Source organism: Corylus avellana, chromosome 6 (genome assembly GCF_965113065.1).
Source record: "Corylus avellana chromosome 6, dhCorAvel1.hap1.2, whole genome shotgun sequence".
Classification (NCBI taxonomy): Eukaryota; Viridiplantae; Streptophyta; class Magnoliopsida; order Fagales; family Betulaceae; genus Corylus; species Corylus avellana.
Window position 1 is genome coordinate 23074520 of NC_142495.1, and position 19248 is coordinate 23093767.

General features: G+C 35.2%; 2 protein-coding genes across 2 annotated transcripts; one reads left to right on the forward strand and one right to left on the reverse strand.

The window, feature by feature from the left end:
* The first annotated feature begins 954 nt into the window (after positions 1-954).
* On the forward strand, positions 955-1541 carry LOC148585049 (uncharacterized). Its single transcript, XM_088517669.1, has 2 exons — positions 955-1068; positions 1152-1541. Exons 1-2 carry the CDS (start codon positions 955-957, stop codon positions 1539-1541), a joined length of 504 nt encoding a protein of 167 aa, XP_088373795.1.
* An 8313-nt stretch (positions 1542-9854) lies between these two features.
* NIP6;1 (NOD26-like intrinsic protein 6;1) lies at positions 9855-14053 on the reverse strand. The gene is made up of 5 exons (XM_059602167.2): positions 13768-14053; positions 13405-13629; positions 13064-13258; positions 11220-11281; positions 9855-10227 (listed from the first exon to the last, which is right to left on the reverse strand). The coding sequence occupies exons 1-5, from the start codon at positions 13990-13992 to the stop codon at positions 10023-10025; spliced, it is 912 nt and encodes a 303-aa protein (XP_059458150.1). The 5' UTR covers positions 13993-14053; the 3' UTR covers positions 9855-10022.
* Between the last annotated feature and the right edge of the window lie 5195 nt (positions 14054-19248).

Sequence of the window (19248 nt, forward strand, 5' to 3'; positions counted from 1 at the left end):
TCCGTTGGGCGGGTCGGTTAATATGGGTTGACAATTATGGAGCGGAACCGTCTTGCTATTCTATTAAGCAAAAATTATACACGTTGTATTTTTATTTATTAAAAATTAAATCTTCTACGGTTTCTCCTATTGTAAACAGTTATCTCCAACGCTTCTTTGCTTGGATCTTGAGTTTTGGTTTTGGCAAAACATGAGTGGGAGGAAAAATATTACTTCCATTGGAAGCATTCTTTAACATTATTTAGTTTCAAATGATAAAAACAAGATCCAAGACTTTGGTGAAGCCATGGCCACTTGACTACATGTGACCAGTCACTGTCATTACAAATAAACATACCATAAGAGTGATCAAAAGTTTCCACATGACTTTCACTCATTTCAGTCGTAGGGATCTCCTCGATAAATGTCCTTGTACTCTATCAGCGAATCAAGAATGAGCTGGCAATTTGGTTGAAGAAAACAGTTTATAGTTTTGTTAGTTGTAATTAGTTAGCATTCTGTTAAGTTAGTTTGCTTACTATTAGAGTTGTTATACGTACAGTTGAGGTCAGTTTATAATCAAGGAGTATATATACAATGTAATTGTAAAGAGTTTCACTCACTCAATGCAATACGAATTCTTTCTCCAACTCTCCTTATTCTTCATTTCTCTCTTTCTTTCTTTCCCTAACTCTCTGTTTTTACATTGAAGTAGCATTGTTGACATACTCCCCAACAATATCCTCTGCAAAAAAATCCTAACATGGAAGGTTTTGTCACACTAAAAACCTACCCTAGACCTCAAAACTGCCAAAACAGGCACTGGACCAGGGGTGATTGATCACCTTACCAAGAACTTGTGTAGACCGTATGAAGTACAACTATGACATTAGTAAGCATCTTCAACACTTGTGAGAGGTGTTTATTGTGTTGCGCAAGGAGAAGTTCTTCGCAGCGAGAGCCAGGTGTTCGTTCATGATTAACTCTGTTCGTTTTCTTGGCTATGTGGTGTCCAAGAATGGCCTCTCAGTGGATGAGTCCAAAGTTGTGGTTGTCAAAGAATGGCTCATCCCTACCACATTGCATGAAGTGAGGAGTTTTCATGGCTTGATGTCATTTTATCCATAACTCCAATACAATAATGGAACCAATTATAGAGTCCATAAAGGCAGGACAGTTTTCGTGGAGTGACGAAGCTCAATTTCAACAGCTTCTATTATTCTCAAACCAGTGGGCAATTGGAGGTTATCAATAAGTCGTTGGGAGATTTGCTTCGAAGCCTGGTTAGCGAGCCTCTCAAGTCAAGGGATTATATATTATATCAAGCTGAATTTGCCTACAACAAGTCAACTAATAGAAGAACCAGGCGTAGTCCGTTCAAAATTGTTTATGGTGTTAATCCTCGTGCATCGTTGGATATAGCATCTGTTCTTGACTTGAAAAGAGGGTACATGTTAAAGATGAGGAATTGTTTTGCTCAAATCCAAGAGATCCACATGATGACTACTCAAAATTTGCAAGAGTCAACGGCGAAGTACAAGGCCAATGCGGATAAGAAGTGACTTGTGGAGTTTGACGATGGAGATTTTGTATGGGTCATCTTGAGTAAAGATAGATTTCTCGTGGGAGAATACAACAAGCTAGTTACTCGTAAGATTGAACCTTTGGAAATCGTTGAGAAGATTGATTCTAATGTGTACCGGTTGAAGCTTCCAAGCCACATCAAGACCTCTAACGTATTCAATGTCAAGTAGCTTGTTCCATTCACGGGAGATTCTTTGAATAAGGACTTGAATTTGAGGACAAAATTATCTCTAACCTGGGAAGAGATATAGATCAGGCAACATTTAAGTATCTAAAGACATCTAGAGTAGATCAGAGTGTGGGCCTTCGAACTAGGTCTAGCATCCTTTCGAACTACCTTAAGAATATCACTACAAAAAAACTATCATTTTCTGACGTGGCTACAGTACATGTTTTGTTGCCACGTCACTAATTTTCTGACATGACAAAATTACCACGTAAGAATTTTTTTTTTTTTTTTTTCTGACGCGTGAATAGTGTCACGTCAGAAAATTCTGATGTGGTAAAACAAACACATTAGAAAATACGGACGTGTTAAATATTGCAACGTCAGAAAATTTTTATTGGTTTTAAAACTTTAAAAATTATATATTTTCTGAATGGTCAACATTTTACACGTCAGAATTTTCTGACGTGGTAAATTGCCACGTCAGAAAATTTTGACGTGGTAATATACCCCCGTTAGAAAATTATTTAATTATAATTAAAATATTTATCTATATTTTATTTTTTTTGTAAAGCGAAACAACCAACCTATTGATATTGGAAGAGCCAAAAGATTCTTCCAATGTATCATTTCTGAGTCCAATGAAATTCATAGGTATAGGAAGAAGTACTGTCAAATAGAGATTTTTTCTTTCGACCATCTTTCGATTGTTAATACGATATATAAGGACCGCTACAACAATCCGTCGGCTCCGGCAGCATAGTACCTGTGTTACTAACGTGCCATTTGTGGAACGTCAGTAATTCCTGACGTGCCACGTGTCGCACGTCAGGAACTTGAGGGGATTCCTGACATGCCATGTGTGACATGTCAGGAATTCCTGATGTGTCACACATGGCATGTCAGGAATCCCCTCGAGACCCTCGCCCCCGTGCACATACGTCCCATCTCCTCGATGTGCAGCACGCCATGCCTCTTAATTAAGAGGCCTGGCCTATTTGATTTTGTTTTTTTGATCTTTTCTTTCCCCCAGCTGGAAGAGTACCACCACCCAATATAGCTCTCAGCTTTTCTTTTTTCTCTTTTTTTCTCTGGTTTTCTTTCTTTCTTCCACCATAGCTGAAGCTCGATTAAGCTTCTTTTTTTTTTTTTTTTTTTTTTCTCTTCTCCACCCGCCGGCCTTATATATACTCTCTCTCAAGCTCAGTAGTTTCTCACTCATGAAGTCTCCGGTCCTCCGCAGCTAAACCCGCTGGCCATCTCTCCGCCATCGATCTCCGGCCATCGTCCTCACAGGTATATATATATGTACATGCATCCTTGTATTTATTTATTTGTTTGGTTTGGATTTAGTGTTTGTATGCAAGTTTGGGTGATCACGTGCTATTTTCGTGTAATACGTTTGGGTATATATATGGGTAATATATGTATGAGAATAACTTATATAGGGAGGTTGCACAAAAGTCACATTTTGTGCCACCAATAAGAAACTGACATATCAGTCAATTTCATTAGACTTATACTTAAAATAAAAACTCAACCACACCAGATTACACTCTAATAAAATATAAAATTAATTTTTTTTATTTAAAAAAAAAAAAAAAAAAAAAAAAAAAACAGAATTGAAGAGGTGGCAGGTTGGCCACCCCTCCCCCACTTTGGGTGGCCGGCCGCCACCCCCAGGCCATGGGGTGGCCGCGCCGCCACTCCTATGGCCTGGGGTGGCTCGCCGGCCACCCCATAGGCCATGAGGTGGGGGCCAGCCACCCCAGATCCAGATCTGGGGTGGCTGGCCGCCACCCCTAGGCCTAGGGGTGGCCGCGCGGCCACTCCCATGGCCTATGGGGTGGCTAGCGAGCCACCCTAGATCCGGATCTGGGGTGGCTGGCCGCCACTCCATGGCCTATGGGGTGGCCGGCGAGCCACCCCCAGGCCATGGGGGTGGCCGCGCAGCCACCCCCATGGCCAGGGGTGGCGGCCGGCCACCCCAAGTGGGGGAGGGGTGGCTGCCTTCAATTTTGTTTTTTTTAAAAAAAAAAAAATTTATAATTAATTTTTATTTATAATCTGGTGTAGTTAGGCTTTTTTAAAAGATTTGAGTTTGATAAATTTAGCTTAGGTGTCAATAATTAGGGGTGTAAACGAGCCGAGCTTGAGCGAGCTTCCCTTGTTCAGGCTTGGCTCGTTTAAATTTTACTCGAGCTCGAGTCGAGCTTAAGGGCGAGCCAAAAAAATCGAGCTCGAGCTAATAATAAGTCGAGCCGAGTTAGCTCGCGAGCTAACTCTTATATTTAATGTTTTTGTTTTTAAATTTTTTTTTAACTTCAAATATTCTTAAACGGCTTAAGAAGTTAGTTTGCATATGAGCATTTGCTTAGCCTGACTAGTCGAGTATGGAGCCTGAGTCAATACAGCAAGGCATTTGGTTTCAAAGAGAGAGGATATGCATCCTTTTATAGATAAGCAAACTTGGAGACTGATGTTTTCTTAACAATGTGGGACAAGTTAACATGTTGCATTCAAACTGCATTGGGACAACACCCCCTACAAAAAAATATTTTTTTTAACGTTTCTCTCTCAATCCGCCTCACCAGTCACAACGGATCTTCCACTTAAACTCTCATTTCCCACTCTCTCACTCTCACTCACCAGATAGGTAGTGATAGTGTTTGGGTCTGTTTGATTCTTCAATAGTTTATGCCTTTCGCAATCTCCCTCAATAGTTTCTGCTTGATTCTTCTTCCTTTCGTTTGGATATGCTCTAATTGAATCGAGGTCTTTTTAATGATTGCTCTCTCTCTCTTTGATCACGAAGGGTCTAGAATTTTCCATTCTCTAACGCTTAAATATAAATGCAATTTTAAGGTTTTAATAATTATGAGATTTATAATTAATTATGTATTACTTAGTTTATATATATATATATATATACACTCGAGCTTATACAAGCTGTTCACGAGTTTAGCCGAGTCAAGCCGAGCTTGCTTCGTTTAATATTCGAGTTAGAATTTGTGTTCATGAAGTGTTTCATTTAATATTCGAGTCGAGCACGAGCCAAGCTCGAGCTTGCTCGCGAGACGCTTCGCTCACTTAACAGCCCTAGGTGTCATCTTCTGATTGGTGTCACAAAATTCACCTTAACCTCCCTATATAAGTTATTCTCTATATGTATATGTATATAGTATATAAAAATAAATAAAGAAATATATATATATATATATATATATATATATATATATATATATATATATGGCCGGGTATATATATATATTATATATAACAATTTTACATATATATAACGTGTTAATTGCTAATTGTTATAGTCATTTAACTGTACGTACACCCCTCAATATTGCGAAGGACTAATCATAAGGAAATTTCCTTATGATTAAAGAGCATTAGACTAGGCATATGATATGGGACAATAATATTAATCATGGTCAGTAAGATCTTGGCAAAGATATTGCATATATTTTGTAATCTTGCCAGCTGACCAAATCGATGTCAATATTGCAAGGAAATTGATTAAGTTCAATGTATGGAACATAGTCTAGCTAATCTAATTAAGCGTCTTTTTCAAAATTAGTAAGATGGAACCCTGCCCTTTGGACATAAATTGGATTAAATATTGGAAAGCATAAAAGTAAGATGGCATAAAGTTAAGCTTAGGAATTAGGATTGGTTACTCCCAAGTGTCTTAACTTGGCAGCAAGGTATATAGTCATGAATGGATGGACACAAAATATTCCACCATTAATTTGCATCCAAAAGTAATAATAATAATAATAATAATAATAAAAGGGTTAAATAATATTTTTAAGATGGACGTACATACTGATTTTTTGTGTAACTTATTTAGATTTTTGCTTTATTTGAGATAGTTCTTTATTGTTAATTTGTTAATTAATTAGGTAATTCGTGTTGTGTTATGATTGTTATTTGGTATGGACATGGTATATATGAACAACCATGTGATTTTGATCAGTTATATCCAGAAGTAATTAACTTAGATTTATTTATTTAATTTGTTTAGTGATATATAATAATAAATGCATTTAAATTTAGACTTGTATATTGTTTAGGTTTTGCCTTATTAATACTTATAAATGCTATACGACCAAAAACTTTGACAATAGGAAAAAAAAATAATAAGTAAATAAATTGACTTCGTACCCTAGCTAGATTTATTTTATTTAACTAGATTCCCAACATCTAACAAATGCATATATATGAACTTTTGGGAAAAAAATTATACAAGCTGAATGTGAATGGAGAATGTTAATGGTTAAACAACATCAAATAATGTAAATTTGAAAAAAATAAATAAATAAATAAAAAAAGTGCATGAAGAAAACCCTAAACCCTTTGTATGAGACACGTTTTCGTCAGCTTAAGTCCATGTTGCAGTCGACGTTCGCGTCCGATATGACTCGAGTTAAGGATGTGCAAGACAAAGAGTCCCCAGCCCGTTTGGTGGTGAGATCGTCGGTGGGGAGTGGATCAGGTAATGCAATTTTTTTTTTAGTTTGGGTTTTCTTGAATATATATCCTATATATACGAATTGGTATATATATATATTGCATTGATGATGCTTATTATTTGTAGTTAGTGCATTTTTTGTTCTATTATAGTAATGTCATTTTGGTTAGTATAGATGTTAAAGTTGTTATGGTGCCCCTTTTTTGTGTTTGGCTTACGATTCTGATAAGAAAGGTACCTATTGCTTCCTGATTGATTGTTTTATCATCTCTAGGTAATGTGGAGAGGTTGGAGGATGAGGATGCTATTGACCTGAATTGAGCATTGTCTGTGAGTTTGTAGTTGGTAAACCTATTATATATTTTGTTCTTGTTTTGTTGATGTTTAACGTTACATGTAATTATGTCTATATTCGTGGTAACATATATAGTTTGGTTGTATATGATTGATGTAGAAATTACATGTTTGTGATACATGTAATGATGTCTATATGATAAATAGTAAGTATTTTTTATGGATGTTTAATCAATATTTCGTTTAAGGTTTAATGTGCATGGTAGTTCGTTGCATTAAGTATTTTTGGTGGATGATTAACGTGGTAGTTCGTTCCATCAAGTATCATTTCATGAATATATAGTTCGTTAAATGTGTATTGGATCAATTCCGAAATTGTACAATAATAAATATTGTTATTTGATGTTCTAACTATTGATGATGATGAGGTTTGCATGTTATTATTTCTATTATTGAACTTTAGTATTGTTTTTGCTTATAACTACTTTTGTTATGTTATTATTATTCCTATACACATTGTAAGAGTTAAATATTGCATTGATGATGTTTGTTATTATTTCTGGTGGAAGCATTTTTTGTTTTATTATTATTATTCCTATACATTTTGTAAGAGATAAATATTGCATTGATGATGTTTGTTATTATTTCTAGTGGAAGCTTTTTTTGTTTTATTATAGTAATTAATGTTATTTTGGTTAATATATGTTAGAGTTATTACGGTGCCCTTTTTTGTGTTTGGCGTAGGATCTTGACAAGAAGGGTGCGTATTGGGTGCTGATTGGTTGTTTTATCATTTTCAGATAATGCGGAGAGGTGGTACAAATGAGGAATCTATTGCCATGTAATCAGCTTTGTTTGTCAGTTTGTAGTTGGTAAACTTATAAATATTTTGTTCTTATCTTGTTGATGTTTACCGTTACATGTAATTATGTCTAAATTTGGGGTAACAGATATAGTTTGGTTGTTTGTAGTTTTTGTACAAAATGCATGTTTGTCATACTTGATAGAGTTTGTGATATTTGCATGTTTGTGATTAATGTGGAGGTTAATTTTTTATAGATGATTAATGAAAAAATCGTTTAGGGTTTAACGAATTTTTTATGGATGATTAACGTCGTTTCATGAATATATAGTTCAAACAAATGTGATGGATGATTAATGTGTATTAGGTCAACTCCAAACTATCCTACAAATTGGCCTTTCAAACAAATGTGAATGGCATTTCAAACAAATTGGCCTTGCAAACAAAAAATAAATTGTAAATAAAACAAACAAATGAAAAAAAAAAAAAAAAAAAAAAAAAAAAAAGGAAGGGACCTAATTTTCTGACGTGGGAGTTTTTCTACGTCAGAAAATATTCTGACATGGTAGAAGTGCCACGTTAGAAAAATTTCTGACGTGTCAGACACCATGACACGTCAGAAATCTCCAATAAAGAAAAAATTGTTTTTTTTATAGTGAATGAGCCATAAAAGAAGTAGACTTTTGGTTTTTTAGAAGAGTTATGAATTGTTTGTTGATTTTCTTTGCGAGTCCACTATATATGTCATACTGCAGCAAGAATTATAATTTGGAAATAATTTGGCACAGTAAAAAAGAGCTTCATTTTTTTTACTTGGATCAATATACTTTATAAATATAGACTAACTTAATATAAATAATGCATCTTAAATTAATAACTCATTCGACAAATTTTCAAAGATTCAAAATTTTGTTGCCGATGCAGACTACTTTGACTGAGGAACTGTAACAAATTCTTCTTCACTTGTACGGATTGTCACTGCAAAATTTTGGCATGTTCCTCGGGCTTTTCTTGATCATTCTATTAATGTTATGCAGTCATGGCTGTTTACTGAACTATGATTGAAGTGGTTTTATTTTTCAAGAAAAAAAAAAAAAGAAAAAAAAAAAGAGAGCAGATATTCACCTTCTATCTATGGTTATAAAGTAGTCTATATTCTATTGATTAAGATGTTCTATCCATGTGTTAGAGCCTAGAGGCTCAAATAAAGATATGCCTATGTTGGATACCGATGGGAGTCTTGTTGATACATAATTCATCCTGTAAAATATTTACGTTAGATAAAGAAATCATTTTTCAAGAAAAAAATAATAATTTTAGAGGCGTTTTGCTTGTGTGGAAAATGAGCAATGACAGAAAACTCCGGCGATGGTTCGGAGGAGGTCTGATAGAGGTTTGCGGTGGTCTAGCGGAGGTCCAACAGTGGTCGATGGTGGTCCGAAAATTTGAGAAGAAGAAGCTCAAACTCAAAAAATAGTTTACAGTTTTAAAAAATAAAAAACTATTTTACAAAAATTATAGAAGGTTTTCTAGTCAACCTTTTGTTTTTGGCTTGGTCATAATTTTTCTTGGTATCGAACAACAAAAGATAGAGAAAACATTTTACGTCAAGATAAATAGTGCTTGAAATGCAATATTATAGGTGGATGCATGTGACCTTAGGATTGGTCTCCAACCTCAACATAGGTGTTCCATAAAACAAAACAGAGTGAGTGTCTTTAGTGGGAAGATTTAGGAGGCATTTATTTCAAAATTTAGATTTTTTCAAGGCTCATACCAGAAAGAACGTAAAAAAGTCCTCAAAGAGTCAAAGCTAAATCTTATTTGAATCATTTCCAATCTACCATAAGATTAATGCTAAACCATCTTTGTATTGTTGTGGTACTTGCAAAATGAGCTCACTGATTCATAAAGACGAGGAAATTGTTAAAATTACTAATTGGTCCAAAAGCTTAAGCTAATAGGAAGAGATAAATTTAATCACTTGATACAATGTTAAATTACCAGTTACCCCAAAAGTTTAAACTAATAGGAAAAGATAAATTTAATCACTTAATTATTAGTTTAACACTGCCTTCACGTGTGAGCTCAAAACTTCTTTTTAATAGGGGAGGCCCAACACGTGAAATATTTAATTTAAATGGATGGTGAATTGATGGAGTTAAGGTTCAATCTCAAAACTTTTAGCTCTAGTACCATGTTAAATCACCACTTGTCCCAAAAGCTTAAGCTAATAAGAAAAGATAAATTTAATAACTTAATCATACTTTAACAGAAATATCGCATAAAGATACAATATTTTTACATGATCAAAAAGAGATACGAATACAGTAGAGAGAAAAGAGAGAGCTGAATGATAAACCCTCAGATTTCGTTTTCCGCCTATTTAGACTACTATATCTCCATTACCCAGGATCAATATGTACTTGAAGATGAAAGTCGTATAATAATTTACTAAATAGCGTTACTTTATCTGATCCGAAGTTGATTTTTACTACTATGCCATCAAGTTATATGATGGTCGTATAACAGTTTACTAAATAGTGTTACTCTGTCTTATTAGTGTAATATATATGTACCCAAAGGCCACCAGACTCGATGTGAAACTGTCTCCCATCTTGTACGTTGTCATGCTCATTTTGATCCAGCTTCATTATAATCTGTGATGGAGTTTCGATGTTATTAATGTAGGTGTGATGATGGTGTTGGTCGGTCGGTCACCTTCTGAAGCTCCTTGTTGTTGAAGGCTTTTCATGGATGCCACCATCTTCTTCTGGCAGCTTGACAGCAGAGTAGATTCCTGCCCCACACAGTGCCCCGAGGATGGGAGCAGTGAGGTACACCCATATTGCTTTATAGTTGTTTGCAGCAACGGCTGGCCCTAGTGTTCTCACTGGATTCATTGAAGCTCCTGTTGTTGGCCTATAACATAGCACATAACAATTCAATAGATCTTCCAGAGTGTTGTGCTTGAAATTTTTTAAGCATTTGAAATCCCTTGTCAAGAGATGAGATTTTTCTTCACACTTATAAACTGATCACCAGCCCCTTCCACAATCGATGTGGAATAACTCCAATAATCTATCCCCCACACATCGGGTCCTGGGTAGGAGCAAAGACAACCCGTTTCTCCCGTAGACTGTTGGGTTAAGATTTGTTGGTTGAACTCGGACTCTGATATCAGTGTTGGGTGATTTTGGGCCTCTCTCAACCCCAAAAACTAACTCAAAAGGTACCCAATATTTTTTTCACATGAAAAACTAAAATGAATCTATGATCCTTTGTTGAAGTGGTAAGAGATGTAACCTATTAAGCATTTATAACTTTTTCTTTCAATTTCTTTTGTTGGCAAGTTTTACAGGCATTCAATAGTAGTCTTGAATTCAGGACCTCATCCGCTGGCCATTTTCATGGGAGAAGGTGCCATTTGAGTGAGCTGATGGGCAAAACTTTTACGTTAAAATATCTGTTAAGCCTACTAGACCACATGATTATGTCATTGATAACCTTTAAAAAGCAAAGTTGGTGGACATAGCATCTAACGGGCAAAACTTTTACGCTAAAATATCTGTTAAGCCTACTAGACCACATGATTATGTCATTGACAACCTTTAAAAGGCAAAGTAGGTGGACATAGCATCTAGATCTTAGCAATTTTGTTGCACGGTTTACTAGCAATTTAGACAGTAAATATAAGAAAGTTTTTATCGAGCTCAAATGTTCGAATAAGTATCGAACAACCCAATCTTTTACTTTAACATGTAGGCTTTATAAAAACTCTCTCACATAACCGATGAAAACAACAAATTGTTATGAATCCCGATCGGGGGACACAACCCATGTTATGTGGTTTGCTTAGTCAGTATTATTTGTTCCAAGTTCTTTAGTTGAGAGCAAGTGGAGTTCTGACATACCCGGCTATGAGTATGTTGAGCATGACAGTTGCTCCTACCGCGATTCCCGCCAACTCTCCCACCTGCATGATGCATAATATTTTGTCATTAGTGTCACGTTATGTTTACTCTTTCTATCTCCCTTAATTTCTTTGCAAAATGCCAATTTCTTTTAAGAATACTCTGCTTTCAATAAAGTGCAAATTGCTTGTCTGCAGGCTACTTTCCAATTATCAAAAATTAATGGGAAAACTTCAGAAAATCCCCCTGAAGTTCCAATCGATTTGAAATACCCTCCTGAATTTTTAAAACTCTCATTTAAGCCCCTTGAACTTCCATTTTCTCTCACTTTGGACCCCTTTAACATTAAATTACATCGTTTTGAATGTTTTATACCCATTTTACCCTTCCCCAAAACTACGTCGTTTTGTGTCCTAAAATTACCCAGCCTAAAACGATGTCGTTTTAGGCATTAATTTTTATTTTTTTAAAAAAAGAAAAAATTTTAAAATTTTAAAATTTTAAAAAATTTTAAAAAAAATTTTAAAAAAAATTAAAAAAAAAAAAAAAAAAAACTGGGGTGGCAGAGCCACCCTCTGGCCGGTCTGGGGGTTTCCGGACCACCCCCTTGGCCATGGGGTGGTCCGGCCACCCCCAAAAGGGAGAAAAAAAAAAAAAAAAGGCGGTATGGGGTGGCCGAAACCACCCCAGCCCCTTGGGGGTGGTTCGGCCACCCCCAAAAACACCCCATCCCCTTTTTTTTTTTGGCCAAGGAGGTGGCCAGACCACCCCCTTGGCCATGGGGGTGGTCGAACCACCCCCAGATCGGCCAGGGGGTGGCTGTAGCCACCCCCTTGGCCAAAAATGGGGTGGTCCGGCCACCCCATTTTGGCCAAGGAGCCACCCCTGGTTTATATATATATATATATATTTTTTTTAATTTTTTTTTTAAAAAAAAATTATGCTTAAAACGACGTCGTTTTGGGCTGGATATGTGTTGTGATTTTATGACACAAAACGACATAGTTTTGGGGAAGGGTAAAATAGGTATAAAACATCCAAAACGACGTAGTTTAATGTTAAAGGGGTCCAAAGTGAGAGAAAACCAAAGTTCAGGGGTCTAAGTGAGAGGTTTGAAAATTCAGGAGGGGTTTTTCAAATCGGCTGGAACTTCATGGGGGTTTTCTGAAGTTTCCCCAAAATTAATTTTCTGTTTAATTCCTTCTTCTGATTTTGAACATAAGCACTTGGGAAAAAGTGCTTTGAATTATTATGAGGTGTTCATATATATATATATATATATATAAACCTGAATATTATAGTTAAATGTTCCTTATTTTATTTCTCTGGATGTTTTCTACCTTAATTTGAGGCTTGAGGCTGGTGAAATCGACAACTAGTTTGTACTACTTTATTATATTTATGGGAAATCCAAAATGGAACTTGCTGCCAACTATTTACTGACTCTTGTCTCTTTGACTTTCAATCCTAAGGAGAAATAATACGTTGTTTTATGAGGGAAACCACAATCCTAAGTGTGATCAGTAGGTGTCTTCTATTTTCAATAGAAAGGAAAAGAAAATGATTATTTTGTCACTGATCATATATATGTCTCTTCAATACGTAGTTTGACATGGAGAAAAAAATTGAGAGGATTAATCTGTTGAAGAAGTAATTCTGATTAATCTGTTGTATATTTACTTCTGAAAGTTTTTAAGAATACATCAAATGCTATATCAATTTTTGAATATATATATATTTTAATAAGAATTAATTCAATAAAATGTAATATACCAAAATTTATTTTACTTTAATTTGCTCTTTTCTCAATTCATGACACTAAAAGGTTTAAAGAAATAACGTACAGCTCTTGTGTCAGTGGCCACGGCTGTGACAACAAACATGAGGTTGAAACTAATGATGAACTCCAAAGCAAAAGCTTGGCCATATGACCCTGAAGGAACAGTGACTCCCCCTCCCATTATTGGGTGGAAAATCCCCTTTAGTGCAAATGCAGCACACAAAGATGCCACAACCTGTGCTCCAATATACATAGGCACCTGCCAAAAGTAACCAAACCGGACTTTTAGAAATGAAAAATGTTATTTAGTAGACTTTTATACGACAGTTATATGACCGAAATAACATGACAGTAAAATTAGATCATTATTTTTCGAGATATTGAGCAAATGAAATGTTTTAATACATGTTTCCATGGGAAGTGCTTTAGGGCAGCAAAGGCAATGGTGAGAGCTGGGTTGAGATGGGCTCCTGAGATATGTCCAGTGGAGAGAATGACAACCATAACAGCAAGGCCAGATGAAGCAGCACAGCCAATGAGGCTTTCTGAGCCTTGTGTCTTTTGGTTCACAATGGCTGTGGCTGTCCCAGCAAAGATCAGTATGAGAGTGCCTATGAACTCAGCTCCAACCTGTTTTTTGCATCAAGATGTGAACAACAACTCGTAAATTTATCTGATCAAATAAATTTTAGACTATTCGAACGTGCAGAGATAAAAAAAATTGCTGAAAATCTTTACCCGGGGTGTGGTTGTTTGACATAGCCTTACCTTTTTTGCAAGTGGAATAGGAGGAGGTGGCAAAGAACAAGAGACTTTGGGCAAGGTGCCTTCTTCCAAGGCCCATTCTTCAACACTGAAGCACTTGCAGTTCTTGAGAAGGGATCTCCTGCCATTCCCACTTCTCTCTGCCTTTAACCCACCAAAGAGTGGAGCTCCTGGAGTCCCTGGTGTTGCAGGAGTTGAAGGTGCTGATGGAACTTCCTCATTTTCCATCACTCCAAACCAAAACTACTGAAAATGGTTAAAATAATACTGAGAACCAAAGCTCGAGAGAGAGAGAGAGAGAGAGAGAGAGAGAGATCAGAGAAGCTTTGAATTTTGAGTTCCACTTCTTTGTCCTTTTGCTTTGAAGAGAGTACTGAGGTGTTTGATATTTATAGTGACAAAGGTGGTTGACTTAGGGAATCACAAGAGAAAAGAAGTTAGTGGTTGAAAGTGCTGGAGATAAGGAAAGAAAGTAGCTGTAACTGTGGCCTGTGGGAAGTGGATGGTGGGACATTTGCAGAGTCTTGAATTTGGAATTTTGGAAAGAGGCTTATAACATGGGATGGGACATGAATTATGGATTTCTTGTCCATGCTACAGAAGGATCCTACTTTTTGTTTTTATTTTTTATTTTTTTCCTTTTTTTTCTTCTATTCAATGTGTTCACCCAATAATGAAGTCCCTATTTTATTGTGTTGATATGTGTGCCTATTAAACAATAGAGAGATTCAATCATGGTAGGTAAATTAGTATGGTAACATTTTTAACCCTTTCCTTATGATATAAAAGCAATCTTTGGATGAGTGTGTATTGTGTGGTAGGTATATTGGCTGCAGGTGAAAGAAAGTCATATTTGGGTGATGCCAATTGCCAGATTAGATGGCTGCTTCTTTTTTCTCCCTTATTTATTGGTGGGGATCTATAATGGTAGTGTCAATTTTTTAAAAATAAAATTAAAAAAAAAAAAAAAAAAAAAAAAAAAAAAAAACTTCACTTACCACTCATGACGTTTTCTCATTTTTACAATCACACCATTAAACTTTAAAATGTATCAATTTAGGGTTACTATATTTCAGAAGTTTACAATGTCAACTTTTGTCAAAGTTCAACATTAAATAAAAACGGTCGATGATGAAATCCCCAAAATACCACTAAGACGTTTATAAAATTACAAAAATACCTTGAATTTGGATTGAGGTATTTTGGAGATCCCACTTCCTCCGTTAGGATTTAATGTTGAATTTGGACGGAATGGTTGACATTGCAAACTTCTGAAAAATAATAACCTCAAATTAACACATTTTAAAGTTTATAAGGGTATAATTACAAAAATAATGAAAGATTATGAGTAATAAGTTCCCTTTCTTATTTTCTTTATTGTAATTCTTTGAATAGACTAGAAAAGATCATGCATGCATCATACATAAAAGCTGTTACTGAAAATTGTGATTCTTGTCGTGAGGAAATGCTTAACTTTCTCACATACCAAAAAGCATACTAAAAAACAGTACTTCTGCACAAAATATTATTGCCAAAGATGTTATGTATCTTTCATTACAGCTTTACAAAAACCTAAATGCTTTTTTCAATTATTCTTTTCCGCAAATGGATATATATGAATAAAAATGCACTCAAGGGTGTGGCTCTGGGCTTGCGGGAATACTCATGTTACCTCAGAATATGTTCTTCACTGTAAAGAAACATATTTGGGCGGTGGGGAAAAACCCAATTGGTTTCTGTCAATTACTTTCTTCATGAAGAAACCTACAACAATCATGATGGTGGCCTATAGCGGTTCTACCCTGCAAAGTAATGGTTGCATATGGATTGATGGGATGAGGTAATATTAATCACTACAAAAAGAAAGGGGTTTAATGACATTTGGGATTGTAACGTTTGAGGAAAAACGTTACTAAAATGTGTTTTTTTACTGTTTAGACAACACTATTCACGCGCCAGAAGGTATCGTTTGAACAATGTGTTACTGACACTAACAAATTTTTGAAAATTTCGCACTCGAAATTACCCTTATAAGCCGCACATCTCCCAATATTGGAAATTAAAATCAAAAACTTTGATCTAGAAAAATTAATTTTTTAAAATAAAATAAAATAAAAAATAGGCCATCCCCATTGACCAGCCACCTATGGGGGTGGCTCGCTAGTTGGCCACCTCTCTATTTTAATATTTTCTTTTTTATTAATTTTTTTTCAAAAAAAAAAATTGATTTTTATTGTTGCTTGCATTGTTTAAATGTCACCTTATGGAATAGTGTCGTTTGTACAGTAAACAATATTATTCTTGATTCCACACCCTATATTTAGGGTCTTTTACCAAGCATCACTATTCAAACGTTTCTAAATAAATAATCACTTTTTTGAGCATAAAGAGTCATTATTCACATGTCACTAATTTGTTTTTTGTTTTTTTTTTTTCTGTATTGAGCGGTGGTAGAAGGAAAGTTGGTGGTGCAATGGCATTGTGTGGCTCGGCAATATTGCTAGGGTTTATTCTTCAAAAAAATATTGCTAGGGTTTATTGGTGCTTTTGGATTCAAGACCGAATATAGTTGCTTTTTAAGGTTGGATTCCTTTGAACAAGTTAAGAATATTGTTGGAAACTATATTTAATAAGCTGAAAAATCAAACACCCTAAAGGTTTCATTCAGGAAGAATAATAACTATTGGGGGCGGGGGAATATATACTCTGTTTTTCATGCAAGAATGTTCTCTCTCTCCTCTTTTGTGGCTCTTAAAAGGATATAAATAAAATGATTTGGTTTGTCTACCCTCAAATAGAAATCCACTATGATGAGGATAGAAATCTTCCCTCTCTCTCTTCTCTTTTGACTCTCATGGCACATATACTCTTTGATTTGTTTACTCTGGTTTAATTTGATTTTAAAATCGTTTGATTGTGATAAATGGCTTGATTTGTTAACCCTCAATTAACAAGTTTGTTTACAATTAAAATTATTCAAATCACTTGTAAAGCTTTATAAATAGAGTTTTGTACACAATCAAATAAATTATGAAAAGGGTTTCACTTTTGGATGTAAGCCCACGTCATTTTTCGTATCTCTTTTTTTCTACTTTCATCTCTTTACTTTATTATTAAGTTTTACACAAAATGTCACATTTATTTTGTGCCCTTTTTTTCTTGGGTTTTTTCATCCCTTTCGCATCTTCAACCATGACCAAAATCATCAACATAGCGGGGGCGCTCGTCTTGACAAAAACTTTTAGGCCAAAGCTTTACTAGAGTCTTTTGCCCATTTGGGCAGCTTTTAAGGCCCCGCCCCACCACACCGAGAGAGAGATGAGGCCTCCAACATAGCAGCCTATGCCAACCAAATTCGCCCCAATGTCCAACTTACATACATAGCAGCCGATGTTCCAATTCAGCCATTCAATGTTCAAGACTGTTCATCCTGAGGAGCATAATAAGAATACACATCCTTTGTAATAGATGGCCTAATATGTTTACCATCAATTAAGGGATTTGTTTACATTTGAAATTATTCAAACCACTTGTAAAGCTCTATAAATAGAGCATTGTAATCTGTTCACAATCAAATAAATCAAGAAAAGGTGTAGCCTTTAATACTTTCACCTGTTGATGTAGGCTTATGGCTGAATTATTTAATTTTCGTGTTTCTCTTTCTCTACTTCCATCTATTTACTTTATTATGAATTTCTACATACTCTCCTTTCAGATTCGGTTAATTCCTTTTCAGTTGGTGGTTTTGTTTTGAGTTAAAAAATGACTATACACAACCATTCAACACTGAGCGTTTGGTGGATTTTTGTATCATTTTGTCCTGCACTCAGCGTTTACTACATCAACCATTCAACTAGATGGAAGTTTATGGATTCGTTGATATTTTTCATGGCAATTTTTTAGCCCACTGTCTTGGTGCCACACTAAGCCCTGGATTGACAATGACTGCAAGGTAAGTAACAGAGAAAGGTTAAAGTGGAGATCACCAGTAGGTCACTCCAATACTTAAGTCAGTGATGGGTCGACTTTAAAAAGGAAAGTAATTAGAAAAAATAAAAATGTTTGGGAAGGAGAAAAATGAACGCAACTCTCAACAATCTAGCCTTTTTATTTTTATAGAGTGTTTCCTGCACATACTCCATTGAGAGAGGTGTTTGGAGCTAACAAAATTTGATATAGACATCATCCAGCCGGCTTGTAGGTTTTGTTTTCAATGAACTTGGCTTAAGGTCGTATTGAAAGTGAGCCGGTCTAATAACAAAGGGAAGGCCTACCCCGAAGGAATTTATTATATGATGCAACATATGAGGCTTGAAAGTTGGTGGGTGTGAAAATGAAATGTTATATATATATATATATATATATATATATGAGGACAAAGTTTTCCTCTAAACTGGGTTGGAAGAATTTCCTTCAACCTAGTCTATAAATTTTTATAGACTAGGTCGAAAGAAATTCTTTCAACCCAATTTGGAGGAAAACTTTGTTTTATATATGAGGCTTATAATGAAGCTTTAACAGTAAAAAAGTCCCTACAAATTATTAAGAGTTCCAGGCTTCCAGCATGCATCAAAGTCAAATTTCCACTCACAAGGGAAAAGTAATGGCCATGGGTTCTCCATGCCCACTGCACAAGTATGCTCCCACAACGCACATACTTGGAAGTGGTGTGGGTTCTCAACGACCAAAATTGCTCATTTATCTTCTGAATTTATTACCCAAACTCCACTTTATGCTCCCATGCACAATGATTTTAGGGTTTTTTTTTTTTTTTAACTCGTACGTTAAAATAATAAAGCTAAAGGTTGGTTCATTCATTATTTTTGACCATTTAGTAGTGGCCAAAATCAAAAGCGTCATGATATGTAATAATGTGGAGCACTATTTTATAGTGTTTGAAATGGGGATTGAGATTTTCTCAAATGTTCTAAAATATGAAATTTTCATATTTTAAATTTTGAACTCTCCAATTTATTTAACATTTTTGAGAAGTTTGTATGTTATGAGGTAATTAATTTAGTTTTCAACATGTCAAATCCACTTGTCTCAATAACACAAACTTTTGAATTTGTTTATACCATTACTCCCCTTGTGAGTGTGATACTTGAAAAATGGTGATTTTAACTATTTTTTTTTCAATGTATTTTTTAAGTTTTTGTACGGCTTCAATTTGGTCTTTAGATTTTTAAGTCTTTAAATTTTATCTAAATTTGAAATAGGTTTTTCAACTTAAGTATCAGAGTATTCTTGGTACCTTAGAGACCGAAGGTTTTCGAAGACCATTTTTCTTGTTTTGTATGTGACTCGTCGCTAGCCGTCTAAAAATTTACTTTAACAAATAAAAAAAAGGCAAAAGGCTACATTTGAATAACCTCCTAAAAACTTTGAAGTTGAATATCAATACTGAAAATTTATGTCCAACTTTTGAAGTAAAAGAAAGAAAAAAGGTTTATAAACTAGAGAAATTCTATTTAGTAGACTTAC